Here is a 25,723-nt window from a genome sequence, read left to right as displayed (position 1 = left end):
AAATTTGTCAACTAAATGTGAAGCATCCCTCGAGGGGAAAGGTGTATTAGTCATTTTGTTTGATACCGGTTGTTTATAGTTGGTGAGCAATGAGAAAGTTATTAGACTACCTGACACAACTAAAACTAAAATGGAAAATTCATTACAGCTACTATATACATATACAATGTAGGTCATTGAAATGTAATTATAAATTTATGTTAATAAATCAGAAGCTATGCTTGGTTATAACTGTTATATGATTCATAAAGTCATTATGTTATTGAAACACAAAACCGAAGCTAGTTACGATTAGTCATTAGTCTGCGAACACGTTTAAAAAGTCAATAAATATTTGTTTCATTCGTTTATCGGAAATTGTATTATTGATTTAAAAATTAGTCGTTTTAAGCACAGAACGTTTCACTCGAAAAAAAGTGTGCAATTTTGATAAAAACCTTCTGCAGTGTCGCCGTCTCCTATCATCATATCTAACAAATTGTCATTGTTGTCAAAAGGCGGCGAAGAATCTGTAACGATTTCGATTTCAATTATACAGAATGGCTTTTTTTTTTTTACACAATATAAAGGTTATAATTTTATTGAAATATTTTTTTTTTTGTTCATTGTCCATGGCTTAAATGTGTACGTGGTTTGGGGAAATACTAAACAGTTAGGTATTAAACGCGGTAATCTGGTAGTAAAATGATATCTTCCGTTTTATATTTTTGTTTGCTATAAGCGGATTAATATCTCGATAGCAAAAAATCTTGTTTACATTTAAGCCATGGGGCGATGACCCGGCCCGGACTGAGAGGGTTTCAGTTTACTATTTCAGGCCAGCATACGTCCCATAAAGCCTAGGCGTATAAGATTTGTATAAATCCCACAATCTAAAATCTTTAATATAAGACGTTGGATCTCTAGATAAATGTTCAAGTATTTGGGTTTGGCATTATCAAAATTTAGCAAATAATCAGGATTCCGGAGCGGTATAAAGCCGTTCATCATCGGCGAATCCGGGAGAGGTGCCCAGTCCGGGCACGGTGTTGTTTAAGTGGAACGAAACTTGACAATAAGACCTACCGACAACGCTGAGAGTGACGAATATACTGCGCACCGGTTGTGTGCTCACTTGACACTCGTAAATGCCGGCGTCTCTTTTTTGGGCCCACTTGATGTGCAACGTCCATTGGTCGGAGTGCGACCTGTGGTGGATAGCCTGGAACCGCTGGTCACTGGTGTACGTGTAAGCACCCACCGTGAGTATGTGTATGTCCCTGTGTCGTATCCACGATACCTGCGAAGAGAAAACGACGAAATTATTGTTTTATTTTTTAAAACAAATCTGGCGTTAAGAATAAAAAAAAAAAAAAAATGCAAATAATTTCAACTGTACGCGAACGAATATAATAATTATGGCAATGCTCTCGCCTCTTCCTGCCCCCCCCCCACCAAAAAAAAAACTGATGACAATCCTTAAATTAAATATACACGGATTAAAGCGTCGTTGAAAAATATTTCATCTTCAGTATAACTGTTATAGTATTATGTGGTTTTTGGGCACAAGTGAAAAGACAAAAACCCCAATTGAACTCTTTGTCCTCGCCGCTAACGATAATAATTATCGATACCGTAGTACACTACGGTGGAATGTGCGCCGGTGTTAATAATGTAAAGCTGCATAATATAAAATACATTTCGAATACAAAGTATAAGAGGGAAATATCTAAGTGGCACTGACGGCGGAAGGATAAGATTGCGTTCCGGTTTCAAGTCCTGCGACGATAAAGACGATACAAAGATAAGACGAGGGGGGCGACTCTGAGTTGGAAAACTAATTCAGTGTTATTCGCTTTTTTGACTGTAAAAGTCTGACGCGCACTGATCAATTTTAAAATTCAATTTGATAAAAAGCGACCGTTCGAATAACGTTTTTGAATACAGGAATACATTTTACTCGACACTCGAGTTCAGCGATTTGGACTATTTTAACTGTTTGGTTGTTACAGATGTTATATTTTGAAAATACCGGCTTCAAATATCTACTTTATATTTATTTGAATTATGATTGTTATGGTGTAAACTTTACAAGGTTGTTTATGTGGTTACCCTAATTGCATGGGTGAATGGGTTTGTGCGTACGGTGAAAATTTATGTGATGGAAGGTAGTCTTCACTTATTTTTAAGAGATAATTTGTTTTAATTAAAAAAGTAAACGTCATTAATTTGGTGATTTACCAAAATAGTTATGTATAAATAAGTTAGTTATAAATATTTAGAAAGTAACTTATGATACGATTATTCTATTTTTGTGATATTTTATATTTTACACAAATTAATTCTGATTCATAATGTTCATTATATTTCGAAATACTTTTACAGTGTAAAGTATTTACAAAGTTCGCAGTGTACTAGCGACGCAGCTTAATTATTTATCTTTCCCTTCTGTACCCGGCAATAGGCTGTATGTAGTCTCATTATATTATCATATTGTTTTTGTGCGCATTTGTTACGCATTAGTGTTATTTTTGCGTTTGTATTTTGATTTATTACTTTCTAGTGAACTTTTCAATAGTTTTGCGCGCCGTAGTTCATATTATGTTCTCGGGGAAGAAAGTTTCCAAGAACAAGTTTCAAGTGACTCGCCACGACTTAGACAATGTATGTATGTAAAATATATACATTCAGCAGGGATATAAAGGATTTCGTTGAATAGCCGTGTGCGTGTGTTCGGTACAGAATTTGCATATTGTACAGATTTTTGAACATCGCCGGTTATCTCCTACAACAACGGGTACAGCAGCAAATGTATAACGCCACGTATTCATCGGAATATAACCGAGTTACCGTCGCACGTTTGTATGTTGTATTTTATATTTACAGGTGCTTACGAATTGCCTATTGCGTCCGGGTGTTTTATTATTAAAGTATTTCGCCCTCTATTTGACGGTCCCGGACGAAAAAAAAAAAAACTGTCACATCTGTAGCGGCGGCAGACAATTGTGGAATAACACTATTATAAGTCTCTGACAACAGCCACCGCCAACGCGCACCGTTCACGGTAAAACCAATGGAAAACGGCGAAGCTTTGTGTGGTATAATCATTTGTTCTTCTACCGAACAAAAAAAAAAAAAAATAAAAATAAACAAATAACAAAACATTTGATAACTTTTTTTGCGTGTGTGCGACGTTTCGTCGAAGCAGGTGTGGCTTATATTTTATACTGTAATGAGATTTACATTGAGCTCCGCGCATTGGTGATGTAAGTATTGTGATCCGAAAAGCGTGGGCCGACTTAGATGATACAGAGCAAAGCGAGCGGCACGTACAAGTTTTGAAACAATCAAAATCGTTGTTGTTCCAAACGGTTCGAATCGTGTGTCGAATAAACGTTATGAAAAACGAAAAATATAATAAAACAGAGTGATACCTATATATATATTACACGTGATGTATGTTTTTTTACGACCGCATTAATACACGAACATTTCGACCTTTTTTATTTCACATAGTAATTTTCACAAAATTGTCTAAATTGTTGTTTGATGTTAGACGTAAAATATTATAGTACTTATTTGATGTTTTGAAAATGTACGAAAAAGTATTACCGTTTTACAATGAAATATTATTAAAATATTGTTGAAAAAAAATAATCGTCAAGATTAAGTTGGAAATGTTTAAAGGTAAATTACAACTGAAATGCTATGTGTTTGAAGGCATTAGCTTATTGTCATAAAATTATTTTCAAAAACTAATATAATTGAACCATAAATTAAAAAAAAACCATATAACGATTAATAATTGTACTTCGTAAATGATTGTAAATCGCATAATAATAATTAATTGATTGTAGTAATAAATATTGCAAAACAAAGTATAATAATATGTCATGTCCATTGTTCTAGTTTAAAACGTCAACTTAAGTATTAAAGATAATTTATGACAGGGTGTTAGGGGAAAAAACTACCATCATATAAATACATAAGCACGAGAGCGGAATAGTACTATGATTAATGTACATTATCATTCATAAGTTAAGTCATATAAAAGTGTGTAGGAACAAAAATAACGAATATTCATTTACTGACTTGGAGCAAAAAATAATTAGACGCTGAAACACCATTATGGAGTAATAAATGCATTTTTTTTAGGACCGTTAAATTTATAAAAAAAAATTTATATCAGGCCTACAATCTGTGCCATTTCATAACTACCCGCATAGTTTTTCGGGTATTTGGATGTCTGTGTTTAATATAGATCTATTATGATGTTCAAAATAATTACTGTACATCTAATTGTGCCGGTTTAAAAGATTAACCCGTATAATCTAACGCCATTCGAAATAATGGTCATTTTATTTTTATTTCTACAGTATATTACCGAGTAATGTATAATAAAATTTAGTTAATCTATGACAGTGTGATTTAAATAAAGCAACTGTATGCTATACTTAAATATTAGGAATATTTAAGTACATTATAAAATGTGGGGAGCAATTATTTTATGTGTAATTGGGCACAAAGCTCTTATAAAAACAATTATTTATTTATTTAACTTAAACGTTTTTACTAAAGTAATTTATTTAAGATATTAATCCATAGTTATTTAAGAAGAGATACTCCAGACTTTTAGATGGACTTATTGTCATATTATATTACTAGTTACTACCAACTGGTTTATTTTATATGGACCGTGAAGACAATTTTATTATGGAATTTGATTCACTACAACAAGTACAATTATATTTTTGTGTCATACACAAAATCTTTCATTTTCTATTTCGCATTCTTTCCTATTTCGATATGAGATCGACTAGAATAGTCTACAAAACCTTTCGTCGTATTAAGCGATCACCACGTCTGACAATATTTTTCCTGCATTTCACGTTTTAGCAATTTATTTCGAGATCTATACCATGTTCTCCGCCATCACAATAACATATTTTATTTTTTCTCTCTCATAACTTCGTTATCCGAATCATATGCCCCGTTTAAACAGCATAATATTTTATATATATGGTTTTAGATTTCTTCCAATTCAGTTAGGTACATCAGTGTAATTTATATAGGGGTACTTTTTTATTTTTATTATGTAAACACTTTTAGTAATACGATACTTTTCGTATCCCATATTTTTATCCACTGTTTTCGGCTATTTATTAAAAAAAAAAAAAACAAATAAATTTTCCAAGTAAAAACTGTTTTATCACATAGAAATCCATTAGCTGCGCTCGGCCCTAAACATTGTTCTGTGTAACGGGGTCGAGTTTTGGAGTAGTGAAATCGTTAAATTTATTATTCGGCGAGAATATTTTGCTCCCTTTGGCATGAGGTTAAGGAGAATTGGAAAACTTTCATCTAAATCACTTGGCTAGCTTTGCGTATACACAGATATAAATTATGTCAGTGTATGTGCAGTAACAATGTGCGACTTTAAAAACTAAAGTTATTACGGCAATGCTCCATTGGAAAAATGTATTTAGCCCCTGATGCACATTTTCGACTGGTCGCAATCTTTGTTCAACACAAAGCGACTGCAATTTATTGAAAATAAACACATTAAATTGTCATTAAAGTTTCAAATACAAAATAAAATCGACGTTTGTATTATTTATTATTATATTATACAAGATTGACTCTGTTCTAAAATGTGTTGCGTGGCATTGGCGTGGTAGCAGTGGAATTTAAAAGTAACTATACATAGCACAAACAGTATATTATGTCCCAAAGGTATCCCGCTAATTCGTAAAATGTGAACATTGTTACTACTCTTCGGTAAAGCAATTCTGAGCGCCAATTATTTATTGGAATACATAAAATACAACATCAATTTTTGTAATTTAATATTCGTATTTTGGCTGTGTTTGCATTAAACCAATTTTACTTATACTATATAACTTTATCTGTACAATAATAAAACACTGAAGGATAGACAAACAATACTAACGCGTGCAGAGATTTTTTAACAGTTCAAATAACTGGTATATCCTTGACGGCGCGTCGGTTATGCAATAATAGTACAAGTGTGCGTTAGGGGAATTTTGGAAAAGTTAAAAAATATATTATTTGTTTTACACGATGATTATGAACTAGTTCAAAATTACTATACTTAGTAACGTTTTTTTTTTGTATTTGCAACAATCAGATGATTCTACGAAAGTTGTAATAATATAACATAACGACATTGTGTAGTTTTTCTCGGAAATGCTATTGGTCGAAGTTTATGACTTATGAAACTCGTAATGTTTTTATTTCCTAATCAAACTTTATTGCTTTCCATCATCATTCAGTTTTTTCAACGTAGGCATACAAAACGGATGCGCTGTGACGGCAACATTTTGTCGTTTCGACTTGAGATCCGACTAGGTGTACGACTATAATATTGATTTGACAGATTTATATTTCGCATGTAATTTTGACTCTCCGGTCCTTCACACTAAATATAATCTTAAATAATATTGAATCAAAATGAAATACTCAGTTTAACATAATCAAACATAGTTTTAAAGTTATAACTCATTTACACATCTTTATATTACCCATTAGACAAATTATTGTTGTTAAATTAAGTTTTTGTTACGTTATATAGCGTCCAGTTGGCAGGGCGGTTACCTTCTGGATCAATACAAACTTTATTTGTGTGTCGTTATTCTATAATATTTATTTGTGTAGTATCAACTCCCTCCCCGCTAGGTTTTATATCGTCATGTCAAGTTATTATTTTTTAAATATATTATGTACAAAAAAAGATTTTGTTAAATCAAAAAATATCTGTTCTCAGTTTTGTGAACATAAACATATGTTTTATATTATTTTTTTAAGTAAATTTATGTGTATATAATAAATTCCCGCCTTATGTGAATTGAGCAATCTTTAATGTTCAATAACTATTCGGCTTGGTTAGGAAACATTAATAATCAAACACTTGACCGTCTGTTGACTGCAACATTACTCGTTATAGTTAAGCGCGGCAGACTGGACGGTAAAAAAAAAATATATACATAAGATAATAGTTTTCCTTTAGACTACCGTGTAATACGGTTTAGTCGAAGGCTGGCGCGAACTCTCATATTATTATGTATGTATATTCTCCTCGGTTGTACGATGGACCGGGCACTCCATCAATTGTGACGGCAAACGCTTTTTCAAATCAACATCAAATCGGTACGGCGAACACAACAAATGGCCTTCCACACCCCTCGCTCCTCCCCTCCCCCATACTTGAACCAAATTACACTTGGGTTACATTTATCATGGCCGGGTTTCGAGACGACGGATGCCTCTCAACACCTGAGCGCATACACAGTGTACCCTATATGTACCGTGTGCTCGCGTGTGTTCGTTTACACTGTACACTATAATATAATAGTATACAGTAAAATGAATTCCAGACGTTATGCGATGCGCGTGCACCGGAAAAAAAATAATCTACTTATAGTTGATGCTTTGAAAAATGTGTGTTACCAAAGATGTCAACGAAGCCACGTTTTTTTTTTTTGTTTCTTTTAATGAATTCCACAAGCCAAACTTGTACATTGTTTTTGGGAATTAGATCTCGGCTGGACGGGCATTACGTGCATGACGCGAAAAGAGCAGTGAAAAATCCTACCGGAGTGCGGACATAATGCAATTATTGTACGGTCGTCATTTTGTCAAATCATGACGAACATAACTGGATGTAATGATGAAAAAACAATTCGTATATATTTTGTTAAAAAAAAATTAAAAAAACCAAAAATAACGCCGAGTCCTATACGATGGCGCGTGTATGGGATTTTATGCTGTTCCGGTTCATTTGTCATTTATTCGCTAGTTACATATTTGATGTCATATACCGTGTTCGATGATTCCACAGGGGCTTACAAGCGGCGCGCATTTATCTACCAGAGATAATATGTCATCAGCGATTTTCCGATTGATGATTGACAATATAGCATCAGTATAATTTAGGCGGAAATCCATTAAAATAAAACAAGAAAAGTTCAGATCCTTTAAAACCCTTCATGTTGTCGCGAATCGAAAGTAAGTCTCACTTGGAATGTTCGCCATTTTTGTTGCTGTTTTTATTTTGGAACCTGGTGAAAATTTGAATGGCCTAAACATCACTGGCCCCATCTCCGTACTGCGCCGATGGTTCTAATTGTCAACAGAGTCATTCCTAAGTAAATATTGAATAAGATAAATCTATTCAAAGGGTTTTCATACTTTTAATAGGCGAAACCTGTTAGTGTTCTTTTTAAATTCCCCGTATTTCTATTTTCTGCTATAACACCTACAACTATTACTAATTATCACTCGTTCCCATGCGACAATTTAGAAAAGTATGTTTTCTATTTTATTACAAGTTTGAGATTTTGATAATACTTTATAAAACAATAGTGCTAGTATTTGATTTTCTGTCAAAACATGTTGTAAAACAATAATATTTCCATACATTTTTTGCTAAATACAGTATGTATTTAAGTTTTAACAATTGTTTGTTTAGTTGAATTATAAAAGTTATTATTTTTTTGTTTTAATTGTAACAAGGATAGGAAGTGCAATATTTCGGTTAATATCCGCGCTTGCCTTACCCGTTGGTGTATGATGACCTCTTTTTTAATTTTTTTTTTTTTTTTTAATAAGTACTATATTTTTTTATTCGTTCGCTCCTCTTATCTCTGTTTCTCCCGGTGGTCGACTCCCCACACCGCAAACGGTCACTTTTTTCATCCACGCGATAATAACCATCCCTGTAAAATATGTGTGAGGTCGTTTTAACATTATAGTCGGTTTGCGCGCCACCCCGGCCGCAATAAAGCCTTAACCTCGAGGGACAAAACAATACTACAATACACACACGCACATAAATATATGAATATGAATGCAGACAAAGTTTATGAAGCAAAATAATGATAAAAAATTTAACAAAAAAAAAACCGTCGAAATTATTATTAAATACCGTTTGATTAATTAAAAAAATAAAAACTTTCAGCGATGTTAGTACATTGTTTTTAGTTTTTTTTTTACTACGTTAAACCTACATATACCTATATGCAACGGATATCATATAATTTTATTAGGTGGTGAAATATTTATTTTAACCACCGCCGAGTTTAATGGCATATACCTGACTGCGCAAGTAAATAGCGTTGGGTTATTTATAATATATGAATAAACGTACTCTTCTATGAAAATCAACACATACAGATAAAACGGAGTTTACATTAGCCACGTGTATATTGTAAAAGTTACGTTATTATTAAATATTCTGGGCATCAACGCACTCGTGTAAGCACTTGATGGCTAAAAAGTAATATGTAAACTCGCACATAAGATCGTCCTTTCGTATTTACCTTATCATAATTACAATTTGATGTATTAAATTTATTTCTGTTTAACGCGATAAAGTCATATTCATGTACAAATATAGATTGCATTTAAAAAAAGAGGGGTGGGGTGAATAATGGGTAAGCACACAAACGTACAAACATGTATTGCAATTTAAATAAATAGGTTTTTAAAATAATATTTTATAGTAAACTAATTGTGAATTCGAAAGAGTTGTTATGAAATAAATTATCTTAGCGTAATAGTTTTTTTAATAAACTCGTGATTAGCTGTTTTATAAGTATATTTTATTATTATAAACACTATTTTGTTTTCGATACGAAAATTGGAAGTGATGGTGTTTTTAAATGTAACATAATTGTGTGTATTCACCATAAAAACATTATGTCTACGCAAAACTAGGAAATCTCTAAAAAAAATATAGGAATCAACTTAAAAGCCTCGGAGACGTTTTATTTTACTACATTTTAGTATACAAATGATTGTCTCGTGTAAGGTACATTGCATGGATTTGTATCCTAGGTATTCGCCCCAATCTAAAAATAAGTATACAATTTACCATCAAAACTCTAGTCTGTATAATATTATAATATACTTTAGTCATATTTCATAAAGTATATTATATTATATTTTTTATTATTTTACGAGTTAAAAAGAGTGACATAAGATATTACAATGCTTAGAGGAAGACGGGAAAAGCAGATAACATTTTTGGACAAACTAAAATAAATAAAAATAACGTAATCCATCTTGTTGTAGTGAAAGGGGCAAATTGCAATTTCTGTGCAAGGAATAATTTAAAGCATACGACCAGTGGGGGGGGGGGGGCATACAGTTCATTAAAAAAAACAAGCCAAACTATATAATATGATTCTATTTGAATTAAATTGACAGATTTGTTGCGACCACCACTCCAACGTGTGCTCTCTTCCAATTATTTGACTTCTTTTTAATTTTAGTGTAACATTGTTTTACATTGTTCTATTCGAGTCGTGCCTATTTTATGAGTTAACCAAAACGGTGTATCCTAACGGTTTGTGGTTTGAATATCGATTCGTTGTCGAGAATAATAATTCGCTACCGAATAGTGTATGCATGCACTCGGATACTCCACTATAGTAATTAGTAAACTGTAAAGCGGCGTTCAACTACACCAGTGAAATTTCAATTAGCGATTAGGACGTATATTATTTGGCAATCGATGATGAATAAGCCTTCACATTTATCATGTACATATATACGTATATAAATATATCCTTTGCATATGTATGGGAATGGGACGCAAGCAGCAACAAGAACGGCATACTATTAGTATTATATACATGTTATTAAACGTATACGTTGTAGTGCACTTAAACACGAAAACGGCATATCTACATCTGTTGTAAAGGGATTTTCAACAACTTATTTTTTTTTGTGATAAAGTTTAATTGTACATTTTTCAAAAAAAAAAAAAAACGTGTCCTAAATTGATTATATTGTCTGAATTTCAAAAAAATGATTGGAAACGATCCAATGGATTTTTGTAAAAAATTACTTATCATTTGTATTGATGTATACAATATTTTCTATAAATTTCCTTGAACATCAAACAAGCACAAGGGCAGAAGTTGTCATTGTACCCGAAGAAACATGGTTTAAGTATAAATCGAACTAAGTTTGACCTTTGTTTGATAAAGTTTAGAAAAAAGTTTCGGCAAAAAATGAAAAAATATATATATAAAGGTGGCCATAAAACACTTTAGGTATATTGTATACATGTCACATAATTTTATTATGCTACATCTTTTAGAGAGTTTTGCATGTTTTTTTTTATTTAAATGCTCCGCATTAATGTATTGTGTACAATTTATTACTTAAAACTTGTTAGAATTAAATATATCATTATGTTCTTTGAACTTTGTTAGGAAGAAAAGTACATTACTTATATATTATACAACAGTGAACATGAATATACGGTGAACTTTAAGTAAGCTGTGGTAACAGCAATAAGAATAATAATACCACGACTTAAATGAAATATGTTTGCCGAGTACTTGGTTACTTTTTTTTTGTACATATCCTACATATGTTTTCCACAGTATGTTAAATAAAAGAACACCGCTGGAATAATAATAAACAATAAACCGAGTTTTAAATTCCAGTATTATGTGCATACGAATTATGTAACTAAATCTTTTTGGTCGGATGATTTGCATTATTTAATTGAATCGAAACGTTCGGTTTAGCCAAACAATGGCGTACAACAGAATAACAAATTGTTTGTTTTCAGTTAATTTTATTTGTTGTTATGTGTACATTGTCATCGATCCTTGTTCGGATTTAGCCGTACGATGCGTTAATTGTCAGTTGATGTCTACAGTTAAAACACAGAAAAAAAAATACCAAATAAAAATAGAATATAGGTCTATTTAGTTTTCATGATAAAAAAAAAATGTGTGTACCATGATAACATGTTTAGTGTCTACGACGATTTTATTTGTGTTACATTTTTTTTGTTTATTGAAAAAATGTTATTTATTGTGCCGACTTTGGATTTTGAATGCAAATACTAATCTATAAGTTCCGTCGTCCACGATTTAAAATACAGTCTGATGAACCGAGACAAAAATAATTGAACGGAACCAAGTTCTTATTCTTCACTTCACACCGTTAATCCGGCAGAGGCGTCGGCGACGCAAATGCATTCCAATACAGGGTTCTCCGGTTCATATAGTACATAATATATTTTTATATTATCTCGTCGCTCATCCTCATTGAATATTATTTCTTTCGCTTTCCATATTAAATGATAAAACGGATCTTATTTATAAGATTAAAAAAAAAAATACACAAATATTGTCTTCGAACACCGTCGCTCTTCTACTCATTTTCTCAATATATAACGTCAAACAATAGAGGTTAAAAAAAATGTTTAATTTTAAACTCCTTTCAATGGGCTCGAAAAAAACAGTTTTTATTTCTCCACTATTCTCCACAATGAAATAATTCAAACATAATATTTAAAAAAAATGTTTTCTAATAATTATCAAAATATTTTCCCTACACAGCAATTAAATATATACATTTTTTTTTATAACATTTCATTGAACAACTATAATTTTTTATAATTAGTGACACGATATTTTTTATCATGTTTTAATGACATATTGTTTTAGCTAAACAAATTAAATATTAAGAACAGATACATATTTCAATCATTTTTTCTAAATATTAGGTATAATTAATAGCTTGACATGAATTATTTGAAAACGGCAAACAAATACAATTAGGAAAATGTGTATGTTTCTAAATTTCTGTGTTTACTGTTATTAGTTACGCATTATAATTAAAAGATTATTAATTATTTTATAACTTATAAAACTGTTTAATTCTTAAATAATTTATGCAAGTTTTTGCTACTGATAATAAATAAAAATATAGTTTGTATAAGGCGTTAGAAATAACTTTATACTTAAGAAGGATTTACCATAAAAACATTATTCAAATGATGTGAACATTCAACTGTTTATTTTCTTTTAAGTCGAACTCAAAGTATAGAAATTATCATAAATAAATATATAGTTTGTTGTGTAACCCATACTGATACTTATAAACAATGCTCACATATTATGTATAATGTGTATGTGTTATATTTTGCTGGTAATTTGTATTAAAAAAACAGAAGAATTTCATCGCTATAACTCAAAATTAACGGTTGCTTTATGTTAAAGTTTTCATTAAGAATAATTTCGTCGTCTAGTGCCTAAGCCACATAGCCACGTCTTACTAACTATGAACTAGGTTACATAAATCCAATAGTGGCTTAAGTAATAACTTAGCTTTAGTGTGTGACACAACGAGGAAACAACTATAAAGTAATTTTGCGTGGTCTTACCAAGACTAAAATATGCAACGAAATGATTCATAATTAAAAAAGTGTGATGATTCCGGTGTTACCAAAGTTATGAATCTAATTTAAACTTTAATTATTATTTATATAGTTAGTTATCTTATACTTTTAAAAAGTACGAAAGATGGATTTAACACCAAAATAAAAATGATGTGTTAACTGTTATTGTCAGAGTGTAAACACCACAATAGAATTTTGTTTTATAAGTGCCAAAATAACAACATTGTTAATAAAAACCAGTACAGTGGGGTCGGTGCATAGTGGGGACGGAACATAGTTGGGTCGGGGCATATTGGAGACGGGGAGGTCACAGGTTTACAGGAATTTTTAAATCTGAAAGTGATAAAATCACTTTCGAAAAAACGCTTCGATGCAAATCGGTAGTTAGTATTTTCAAGCCAGTACAGTCCAAACCAAGCACAGTATAAACCAGCAAAGTTAGAAAGTTTTAAACGAAGGTTCTGTATTTACAAATGAGCATCAAAGCGTTAATTTGAAAGTGATTTTATCCGGGAGGACTAGTACAGTAGAGTATTGGCATAATGTAATCAAAGCAATGAGGAAACGGAGAGGTCACAGGTCTACAAGAATTATTATAAATAAAAGTGATAAAATTGAATAAAATCGCTTTCAAATAAACGTTTTGATGCTCATTTGTAAATACAGAACCTTCGTTTAAAACTTTCTAACTTTGCTGGTTTATACTGTGCTTGGTTTGGACTGTACTGGCTTGAAAATACTAACTACCGATTTGCATCGAAGCGTTTTTTCGAAAGTGATTTTATCACTTTCAGATTTAAAAATTCCTGTAAACCTGTGACCTCCCCGTCCCCAATATGCCCCGACCCAACTATGTTCCGTCCCCACTATGCACCGACCCCACTGTACTGGTTTTTTTTTTTTTGCAAAAACTTAGTGGACCAAATAACACATATACAATGTCTTGTTATATTTTGTTGGAATGGTCGACGATTCATGTTCCAATCGTTTGTACTCCATAGTTTAAATTATAATCGCTTATTCTCAATAAAATTAATATTTATGTATTATATACTTCCATTAAAGCAATCTCACCCAAACTATTTATACTTCATAGATTATATTATTTCAAAGCTATATTATACTTCTATTTTACTAGATTGACAATGTACAAAATAAAATGCAACTAAAAAAACCTATTCATAGATCCTTAAAATGTAAAGGGTGGGATAGTGAAACGGGTTTTACCATTTAAATACATTAGAAAATCGCCGTTTTACTGCCTCACCCTGTATATTAATTTCTTGTTATTTTCTAAAGAAAAATCGATTTTCTTACATTTAAATTAAAATAAATCGTATACTGGTACTGTGATGGAGAAAACAATAAATTTTACCTACATATATTACTTATTAGTTAAATATTACTAACGTGTATAGCCACTAGCGGTCGGCTGTTGACTGTTATTTAACAATAACCTTTTATGGAGATTTTAAAAATTGTGTTTTTTTAATAATAGCATAGGAGCAGTATCATGATGTTAAATGTTCACGAGATTTGATCTAGCCATAAAATAAAGTATTATCATTTATGACTTAATTATTATTAAAATTTATCTTAATAGTAATAGTACATAGTAATAAAATAGTTTAACACAATTAAAAAAAAACTGTTGTGCCGAATTTTTTTCCCGTTTAATATGTTATGGGTACATATGAGTTCCAACTACTGGCAAATTTTCAACCCAAAAGTTTTAAAATTACCGCTAAAAACCCCGAAAAACAAAAAAACTTGTACCCCCCCTAGGGGGGTGGGAAATGGGTATAGTTTAAGTTTGACACAACTGACGTGTGCGGGCATACCAAATAATTATTTCTTATACATTTCAACTCGATCCGACTCCTTTTCTCGAAACTATAGCCAGTAAAAGTTCTAACTTAAAAACTCGTACGGTTTTTTTTTTGTTTTTGACTAGATGAAATTGCGATTAATAGAATTGCTACTCGAAGGAATTGGTCCAGTATTAAAAAAGTTACAGTGTATACAGATAAAAAAAAAAACACACATCAGAGTAAAACCAATACCTTCTCGCTTTGCATCGAAGCTAATATAATAACATTATATTATTTAAATGACGTAAAGATATATATTGTATCATACAAAATAAACTATAGTATTAAAAGTCCTGCAAAAAAAGGAATACTAATATTGCATTATTTTCTTCGAAGAAATAAAATATTATTGTAAAACGTTTGAAAAAATATATAAACTTATGGTGGTTGATTTTATTTATTTAAGATATTGTGTTTATTATAAGCACTAGTATTTGTTTTGATGCGTATATATCAACACAACAAATTACCCACGTTTAATGAAGGCACTTTTAAAAAATGTCAATTATAATTCAATTCACATAGGTTTGTCGTTTCAGCACTAACAGGGAAATAAACCAGATAAAGTGAAGCGCGGTCGTGCAAAACGAACTAACAGATTTAAATAAAAAGGTCTTTTGTTGTCGGTCGATTTCCAAACCAAAGTGGCATAATTACCCACACACTAATACAAAGGTTTGTTACCTGCCCAGTAGTGTATTTTATTTTGAATGATAATCCAACCAGGTATTTTAGTATCCAAAAACATTGTATACATTTTTTTTATAGATTTCATATAAAAATAAACTTCTGCCTTAATGTCAAGTGTTGCCTAATAAAATGTCAAAATAGCTGCGTGTAGTAATATTTTTTTATTACTTTCCGGGAATTGCGTGTTACATTATTCTAGACAGTAGAAAAAAAGCTTTAGGATTTTAAAATACTATAAATATAACAAAGTGATATTTTTACTATGGTTTAGTTCACTGTAAAAGTCGACACAGTTTGTACCAAACGAGATTACGTTCTGTACGTGATCATAACTTTGGCTATGTAGGTTATGGAAAGGTTTGTAAGATTTAGGGTCTTTTCCCGAAAGGGGTTACAGGAAGATTTTTTGGAAATTTATGTTTACTGCTCCCTAATATGGCTTTGAACCCGACCGGTGACCTCCCATACAACATTCGCTAATATCCATTCTCTTGGGATGTTAATATACTTATCTACTTATTATTGACGGCACAAAAGCAGATCTGCGTGCTGATCTAAAATATAGCAAGTTTTGTTCAAAACTTATACTCAACGGCAGTAAGTTAATTATAAAATGTTCGTGAAACTGGAAACTACAAAATGGTAGTAAATCGATTATTATTAATTACATTTGGTGACACGAGAAGGAACTGACACTCTATGAGATACTCTTATAAGCCGAGGGGTAAAATTTTAATGGTTTTCCTTAGCAATCATCTTTTAGCATCAGCCGTTTGTAACAAACGATATAGTATAATTAATTTGAACAAGACTTGTAAAAATACAATATTTTCTGGTAGCATTTTTTTCCGTTACTGAAAAACGAAAATAAACAATTTAAATTTAAATTTAAAATTCGATTATATTGAGTGTCACGAGTCTATTGGAAAGCGTTTTTTTTTTATAACGACCGAGGACAATAGTTATTAAGATAACAAAATTCGCTATCCACTTGATCGATTTTATCTTTCTTCAATAATATTTGTATGAGCTAAGAGTTTTTGTGTAGTCACCAGCTCACTAAATTTTATGACCACACTTCAGTGGGCTTGACAGAAACCGAGGACTTATGGTGAAATCGATATTCGTTATTATTTCATTTTTTGTTTTGACCGTATCGTCCATTGTTCATAAAACAATAACACACTGGCGACACTGAACATAACAATACATATTAACTGTAATCCTACATGAGTTTAGCATACCGCTATACATTAAATGTGTACCAACATTTTTCATATGATATATTTTTATACGATAAATAAATATAATTTGAGACGTGGCAATTGCAAAAGGATAATTTTTGAATTTTATTTGTACAGCGATAAGTAACGATTAATATGTTAAAAAAAAAAAAGAAAAAAAATTACATGACTATGAAAAATATTATATGAACAAGCTTCAAAAGATTGTTATCTTTAGTCAGAAATTACAAAAGCCGGAATGCCCAATGTATATTTGATGGGCGAACAGAATAACCCAAGTTACAAGTATAAGAGTTCTTAATCTTAATTAAACTGCGGAAGTTCTTGGACAATTGTTATGTTCGCGACTTTCGGTTGTATTCATGCAAAACTTCTGAAAGCCATTTCGTTGATAAGACTATCTGAGTGTAAACAATATAAATTCTAGTAAAGTACAGTTGGAAATGACTTTATATTATGTTTTTTGTACAGTATATGATGCATTCATGATAATTACTTTTTCAATTTTTATGTATACAGTTACTCTTCTGACTAAAATTGTTTGTAAGTATTTTTCCCGAATAAAAAAAAACCTTCATACAAGTAATTAAGCGTGGAAGTACAGTACAAAATTAATTGCGTGAACATATAGTAATTTCGGTTTAACATAACATATTGTGATTTGTGCTCATAATTTAATAACAAAAGCCATTTTTATTTGCTCTTGGGTGTTTTCTTTAATTATTGTACGTATACCTACTGTAGTGATGGTTGATAAAAACACTATCTTGTTTTAGATCACATGTTTGCTGTTCTTCTTAAAAACAATAAACGATATAATTATCAAGAACTCTAAACTTTTGCAATTTTATTAAAACGCGAAGACGTTTAGTTTTTCTTTTTATTATTATTCTCTGAATATAAATAAAATATACTCCAGTTCTCTAGAAAAGTGTAAATTATAGTGATAATAAAAAACTTTTTCATAAAGGAGAAAATATGTAATGAAATCAATTAAAGAATAGTAATAAATTGCGAAAAAGAATATTTTAATTTATAACGCTCGTAAAAACAAATTATTTGGATTAAAGTTTTAGTGCTTTCGACTTGCCAATGCGTTTTTTTATTCAAATGGCAAATGGTTCAGTTTCAGATGTCATAGACATATTGATCTTGGTAAAAAAACCTAAAAGTGAATACTATTGTACTAGGTTGTACATAAAATATATGCCTAATTAAGTTAGAGTTGAGTTAAAATATGAAATACTAATTTTGTTGTTGTTTTTTGTTAACCATTGTGAACTCAAATATAAACTTAATTTGTTAGATTCTGGATTGATTTTAAATTAATATTAATTTAAATACCAGATTTACTAGTAACAATTGAGAAAAAAAAATATCTGATTAAAGTAAATAATATGTGTAATTAACAAGAGAGAGATATGTCGGAGTCCGGTGGTTGATATATTCCTTGTTATATATTATGTGTCTTTTAAATGGACTAACTTGGGTATTTGTTTGGAAGAGACCTGAAGACCACCCGAATTTAATGTGAGATCTGGGAGGATCTAGGAACGAAAAAGGACGGGGAGGGGGGCTAGAGAAAAAAAAAATCCTTTCAAACATACATGAGCAATATTATTAGAGTTAAAGTTTACATTGTAAAAAAAAAATAAATACATATTCTAATATATTATTATATAATAATAAAAAAACACTTTTAAAGCATACAGTTTAAGTACATAAGCCCGACGAGGAGTGTGCGTAGGAAAAAAGTTAAAGAAAAAAAGAATTAATACCTTCAACGGCGGTAAGCGGTTAAGGGCGACGATAATAATATAATGCCGATAGTAGGTGTATGTATTATATCAGAGACATAATATTATGATATATCGCCTGTTGTTATTGCACTTAACCGATGCCGAACAAGACGCGTGGCTTACAGACCGGGCGACGGTTTCGGCGATAACTCTGTGTACTCATGTACACATTTAAGTATGTATCTATATGTATATAAATATATGACTATAGTGGATGTAATAATAACGGGTGCGGGGAAGAAGAAGAAACACGGGGCAGAATGAACGACAACACCACCGACCGTTGTTAGGGTAGTAAAAACCGTCTAGTCGGCGGTAGTGCACTCAGTAAGTATACACTTAGCTAGGGCAAGACCGGACCGCGACGTTAAGAGATAGGCGAGCAATAACCGCTGTTTAAAAACATTCTAAGACATTGTCGTCGCGCGCGTTTACTTTTGTATTTTACACGTATAAGCTCTTTCGGATTGTTTCCCTTGCACGGCTATTCGAGTACCGCCATAAAGTATCGAATTCATCATCGAGTCCCTCCCTATCTCCTGTCCTGCCACTCTGTCCGCGCTGTGTCCAGTATCGTTTCCGATTGCATTTCCGGATACTTATAGAGGCCAAAACCGGATCGTACTTAAACTATTTACACGGCAATAATTGCCGTCCACCGGTATTATATTATTATTATTAAATGATATAAATTAAACGTTTATAACGCGAATCCGCTGGCGTCTGCGGCGGCGTTGGGAAATTACTAACGCGATTATTTTGTTTGGCGAACAAGCGGGTACCGATAAAACAAACTTTTAAATTAACCAGAACGGCCCGTTGTTTTTTTTCCCACGCAGGTTTAACCCGTGGGCGGTGTAAACATTTCTTATTACTGGGCGACTAAAAGTAATTAAACAAACATTTCATTTTTTTTTTTTTTTTGCTATCTCACAATGCGAGATGTGTAAATAAATGACCGGAACGCCATTCAAACGTTTTCCACTCGAATGAAATTACAAGAAGAAAGATTATTTTCCTCTCGGTTTCCACGTCGATGGCTAAGAAGCCAAAAATTTACTTTCAGCAAATAGCGAATTTTTTTCCAGCAGAGCCATTTGAAGTTTATCGATTTTCAATTTGCCGTAGTTTTTACTTCAAGTATTAAATGTTTACTATAAACTCATAAAAAAACAGGAAATTCAACAGAGAATCATAATTTCCAGTTTTTAAAATTTTAAAAATATAGTGTAAAAATAAAAATTGTCTAGTAGTAGTAGCTTTACCTAATGACCACAAACAAAACGCTTGTCCTCTCAGGCAACGTTACATTATATATCAAATACATAATTATTAATTAATACTAATGTATATTGAACTGAAAACAATATAATCATTGTTGTAATTGATTGAAACTCTGTAAGTCACAAACTCTTACTGTTCTAAAAAAAAGGTACTTTGATTTTGGATATGATACTGGAATATTCAACTAAACGTTTCAAAGTTTTTTCAATGTATAATTATTGTTATTATCAAATTAAAAAAATTAATTTTTTTTTTAAATTCTCACTACTATTAGTGCTCGTATTTTTGTAACAGCAAGAATTATTTTAACCTCATCGAACTTTAGTCTAGGAGACCCACTACGGTTTCTTATATATTTATTAATGGTACATATGCCAGCTGTGTATATACTACGTGGATTGATCTCAAAACGTATGAGATGAAATGTCTTAAATGAGCGTTGGTGCAATAAAGGAAAAAATAGTAAAAATGTATAGCCTTGACTCATTGTCAGTTAGCATGTACAATTCTTACTTTTTATGAAAATTCAAAAAATACATATTATTACTACAAACCGTTTTGTTTTCCAGATTGTTGACTTTACACGTCAAGTAAGCGGACTTTCCTTCGAGAGCCGTCACGTTCCTGGGCGTTTCCGGGTCGAACTGCGGGCCAACGGACAAGTCGGCATCCGGTTTCACTGCATTCGCATTACTGCCGCCGTTTTTGTTGTCTCCGTTTCCCTGATACGAACACCCTGTAAAAAATCAGTACGGGTGAGATCACAGAAAATTAGAACTTGTCCCTCAAAACGCAAAAAATCGTTTCAGGCGTGACAAATTTTGATCTCGTTTATTAGGTTTAATAAAAAGTTTTCGAAATACTCTCTCGTATTATAATGAACATAATATACACTTGGTTTGTTTTCGAGAAACTTAAAAAATATAACCCGCTTACTAGGTATTTTATTAAACTACCGCCGGCAGCGGCATTACTATATAATAATCAACTTTCTTCAAATTTAAACATAAGTCGGCGAGCAGCAGCAGATTGAAACGTTTTGTCCGTGTTTTTTTATTAAATGCCACAGTCGTAGTACGATATTAAAGATTGTTTTAATTCTCAAATTGGGCAAAGTTTTTGTATCGAAAACACAAAAATAAAATATCTGGTATGCCTCTTAAAAGTTTAAAGTGTAGTAAACGTCATACATGATCCAATTTAAATATAATTTTACGATTGTACAATAGTGTTCATTAATAAATCAATATTTTCAGTTTTATTATTTTTGTTACCGCTAGTTTAAATTATTACTATTCGGTATAATACCTTCAATACATTTATAGCGTAACCATTATGCACTAAGTTTTAAAGCTGTTGGTGTGCAGAATAACAACAGTCGAATGTTTGTTTTTTATTTTTCCATTAGGTTGCATTATCGTCATATTGTTATTTCATAAGTTATTACGTGGTTTCATATATTATTAAGTGAGTGGAAAATTCCGGGAAGTGTACGAGTATACGATAAAACTTTAAATGTGGTTACGTGGTTAGAATAGGTTGTAAACCAGTGAGTTACAAAACAGTAAGTTTGTCCTTGTTGTTCTATCGCTTGTTATTCCTGTTTATTATACATGTGTAACGATGTACTATAGTAAATTGAAATTGCATTGTTTGTAAAGTCTATTTTCATTTAACAAGTAGGTATAAACTTTAAACAACAATAATAATAATAAAAACTGAGAATTATTCAAGTAAAAAACAAAACATATAAAAGGCGCCTGAAATTTTCACCAGGCGCAAAGAGGATTTATCTGATTTACATTTATAGAGTTTTAACGCAATATACTTTCAAGATTTTCCATCTATTCTATGCCGTCCACCGTTGGTTTGATAAATGAAAATAACTACTGTTCTTGTAAGTTTATTGATTATATGGTAAATATGGGCGTTAAAAAACGATCCAAATATTGCGTTCGTATGATTAATTGGAGCGTCGTGACACACGAAAAAAAACTCTACTCGAAGGAAGGTCTACTTTGAAAAAAAAAAAAATATATATATATATATTACCCAAGTCAAATGCTCGGTCTTAAAGTGTTTATTTTTTTTTATTTCGAATTTTGCAGCTTATACAACTGCAAATATACGTAGAGTTAAAATTGTACGTCAACGCTTGTTCATAATCAAATAACGTTAGTCTCAATCACAACAAAAACGTTCTATTAAATATTTTATATTTTGTATTTTACTTATAAGAAAAATGACAAGAAAATTATTTAAATGTAGCAAAAGTCAAAACAAATGGGATGGAGGCCAAAAAGTCTACAGTTTATGATGAGACAATGCACATGTTATAAAGTCAATGGCCATGTTCTATATGGTTATATTTTAATGTGTTTTAACGGAATATTTGCTGCTGTGGAAATTAATAGAATATTTTCCGGAAATAGTTCGAAAAAGATAACAGTACTCTCAGAGTAGGTACTTTCAATTTATATGGACGTCTTTTGTGCCGGGCGTTAAGCTGCTTCTTTCGGGAAATCGTTTTTGAAGTGCCCGACGTATAATTTACAAAGGTACAATCCATCTTTCTATTGTTGCTTGTTAGCATTCAACGTCGAATTCCTTATCCAACAGAATTGGCAATTGAAGCGACAATTGTATGGTGAAAGAACTTTTTAAAATCAAAGATTTTTATCATTACTATAGCTGACCGTATAATATTGGTAATTTGCAATGTTTGGTAATTATATCTCATTCGCCTGTTAATAATCATAGTTTTAAGCATATAATATACTCCAAATGTCAAGACATAAATGCCTTGGAGCCAGAAATAAGCCAGTTGAAAATTCCTCAAGAGTTTATAATACAAATTTATACAGTGAATTTTTTTTTTTAAATCTGTGTTAACAAATAATATCAAAATGTTTTGTGGAAAACAATATTAGATTTTCGACGCCATAATTACAAATGCAGGACGCAATTTGTTTGAGCAAAATTATTTAAAAAAAAAATCATTAGGTGGTTCAGCTAAGAAAATCAAATGGTTGTAAATTATTTTAAACATATTTTTTGTTACATTTTTGAACTTACATATGTATTGGATATTGGATAATGGACAATATACTGCGAGAAATCAGACGTTTGCGCAGGAACAAAATTTGTTGCGTCAAAAACAAAAACAAGTCCCCTTTTCAACTAACCTTACAACATTCTTTCTATAATTTCAAAATTTCGTACGATACATTTTATAAACTGTTTGTGGTTTTCTCAAATCACAGTTTCTTGTATTGGCTGTACGGGATTATAATTTACATAAAGTAAAAAAAAATAGTTATGAACAAGGTTTATTTAAGTGTTAAATCTGGTGTCCACGCTGGCCAAGTACACGTTTACTTTAGTAACTGGGTTGAAATAACAAATTATTATTATTATTATTTTTTTTTTTTACCGGAGACGCTGGGATATTCACAGGTCGTGTCGGTGTCGACTCCGGTAACAACGGTTGGGGGACGGATCGATCGGTCGGAAACGTTGCTGGGTTTTGTAAAAGTGAGAGAATGTGTGAGAGACAGAGAGGATTGAGCAGGGTATCAATTGGGCTGCTAGGACGATGAAAAATGGGAGGTTATCCCGTATACGATGTAACGCCGGTAAAACAGAGTGAGTATAGAGGTTTCGGATAGGTGGTGCCGACTCTGGCTGTCCGCACACGCATCATCAATCAGCTAGCCGGGATAGGGCGACACACATACGTACTTGCGCCCGGTTGGACTTGCGAATTTGGATCTGTCACGTTTTTAGCCGGTAGCATAATATCAGTAGCAGCAACAGCGACGCCCGTCCGTGTAGCCGGGGATTTGTGTAGTATTCCCAAAAACCATTTGTATCAATTATACGGCTCGAGTCCGGAATGAAGTACGCCCGAGGCCCGACTACAGGGGTTAGGTTGTGGGGCAAAGGGATTTTATTAAAAACCCACGACGAATGACAAGGTTTTACACACACACACACACACATACGCGCCTCTAATAGATCAATATGGCCGCGGCCTGGCGTTTATTGTACGCGTATACGCGGTTGTTGATTTTTTCGGTTAAGTGGATTATGATGGAGTGCGGCGTTTCTTTCTCGCTTTCAAACTACTTCCGAAATGGAACGGAATAAAGACCTAATAATCCTCCGCGGCATCCCAACAGTTCCGGCTTACGCCGAAAATATAAGCACTCGAAACCATATTTTCCCACCGCCAGACCGTACAATACACACCGTCGGGGCTGCTGCTGTTATATTATACATATATGCACACACACACATACACACCTCGCTCGGTAACGTTTTCGAGCCATATCAATTTGGTTGAAAAAACACCTCAAACACCAGGTCGGGGCCGTGTCAACGAGGAATTATATTTTTTATACAAACATAGATAGAAAAACCGTGTTGACCGAGTGTGAGGCTACCGCGTAATTGACTTAGCAAGGACCGGCGTCCTTTTGAAGAGTCGACCGAAAGTTAACTTGGTCGAATTTTTGGTTTACAACTCATAACCTGCCCCTCCCCCCCCCCCAACAGTGAAATTGAGTAAACACAAATGCCCACCGTCAGACATTGTTTGAACCGTTTCGGCGGCGAATAATTTGTACAATATCAATAAACTGGTGTTTTGGGCACAATTCAAACGGCAATACCCAGATAATTATCATTAATGATACAAGCCATATTAAATGAATCGCTATTGTCGCGGCTGGATATAAGCCGGGGATGAGACACCGCGATTAGAGGGCACAGCGGAGGAGCAATCTGTCGTTGATGACTTGTAAACCCTATAGAAAACTATGTTATAATAACAATTAAACTAACGATTTCACTGAGACATGATTGCTGACATGACTGGAGATGACTGCTCCTCTTCAAGACTAACCACATCAATACAACGTGGCAAACGGCGTGTTTTCGGTTAAACATGAAATATCGTTGCCGTCGTGAAGAAAGTGCACTTTCTCGCGTGGTAAATAATAGGAGCCGTTGCAAACATATTATGAAAACGGCGATAAATGATAAATATATTTGTTGAAACTATCTTGGAATATTTTCGCTTCGATTTCACCATTCGTCAGAATGCATTGCGTTGGCATCGAGCGCAGGTGGTCCAGACAGGCGTTTGGTGACTGCGGGGGTCGCTGCCAATTCTGGAAATCGGTTCCGGGACGAATATAAAGTGTAGGAAATGCTACGTTTTTTCGTTGTCCTCCGTCTTCGGACAAGGGTAACGTTCGGGTTGAAATATGACGGCTCTCCGGTGGGTGCGGACGAATGTGAGGGTACCTACCCAAGGAAAACATGAGGGTCGGCCGCCACAGCCGGACAATAGGGTTTGCCGAACAAAGACTGCAGAGATATCAAGTTTGGTGCGCTTCCGGTATGCAGAGAGGCTGTGGTCGACATTATAGGCGTCATAACGTTCATTAGAAGGAGGAAACGGCGAATGGATGACGTTTTTGTACTTTCCCCGAAGACACTTCGACGGGTGACACAAAGAGACGAGGTGTGTTCGAAGTTATCTGGATAGACAAATTATCTTGACCGTGTTTTCGATTAAAAAAATTATCTTAAATATTCGCCAACATTATAGATGCCTCGACCCGT

At 32.6% G+C, this 25,723-nt stretch overlaps 1 protein-coding gene across 2 annotated transcripts in view; it reads right to left on the bottom strand.

The window, feature by feature from the left end:
• The window catches only part of LOC126834691 (zwei Ig domain protein zig-8-like), a 204,065-nt gene that overhangs the window by 7,081 nt on the left and 171,261 nt on the right, over positions 1-25,723 (bottom strand). Inside the window, exons 2-4 of one of the 2 annotated variants that reach the window (XM_050566797.1) lie at positions 20,647-20,828; positions 1,066-1,279; positions 438-509 (exon numbers count right to left, since the gene is read on the bottom strand). In XM_050566797.1, coding sequence (XP_050422754.1) covers positions 438-509; positions 1,066-1,279; positions 20,647-20,828 — 468 coding nt within the window. The remainder of the gene's footprint in view (positions 1-437; positions 510-1,065; positions 1,280-20,646; positions 20,829-25,723) is intronic. The other variant, XM_050566798.1, reaches the window with a different exon arrangement.

Source organism: Adelges cooleyi, unplaced genomic scaffold (assembly GCF_023614345.1).
Source record: "Adelges cooleyi isolate 19-005CV unplaced genomic scaffold, UGA_ACOO_1.1 ACOO_flye_CR_arks_rails_tigmint_CR_PRNA_21, whole genome shotgun sequence".
In the NCBI taxonomy this organism is placed as follows: Eukaryota; Metazoa; Arthropoda; class Insecta; order Hemiptera; family Adelgidae; genus Adelges; species Adelges cooleyi.
This window is presented reverse-complemented; position numbering and strand designations above follow the sequence as displayed.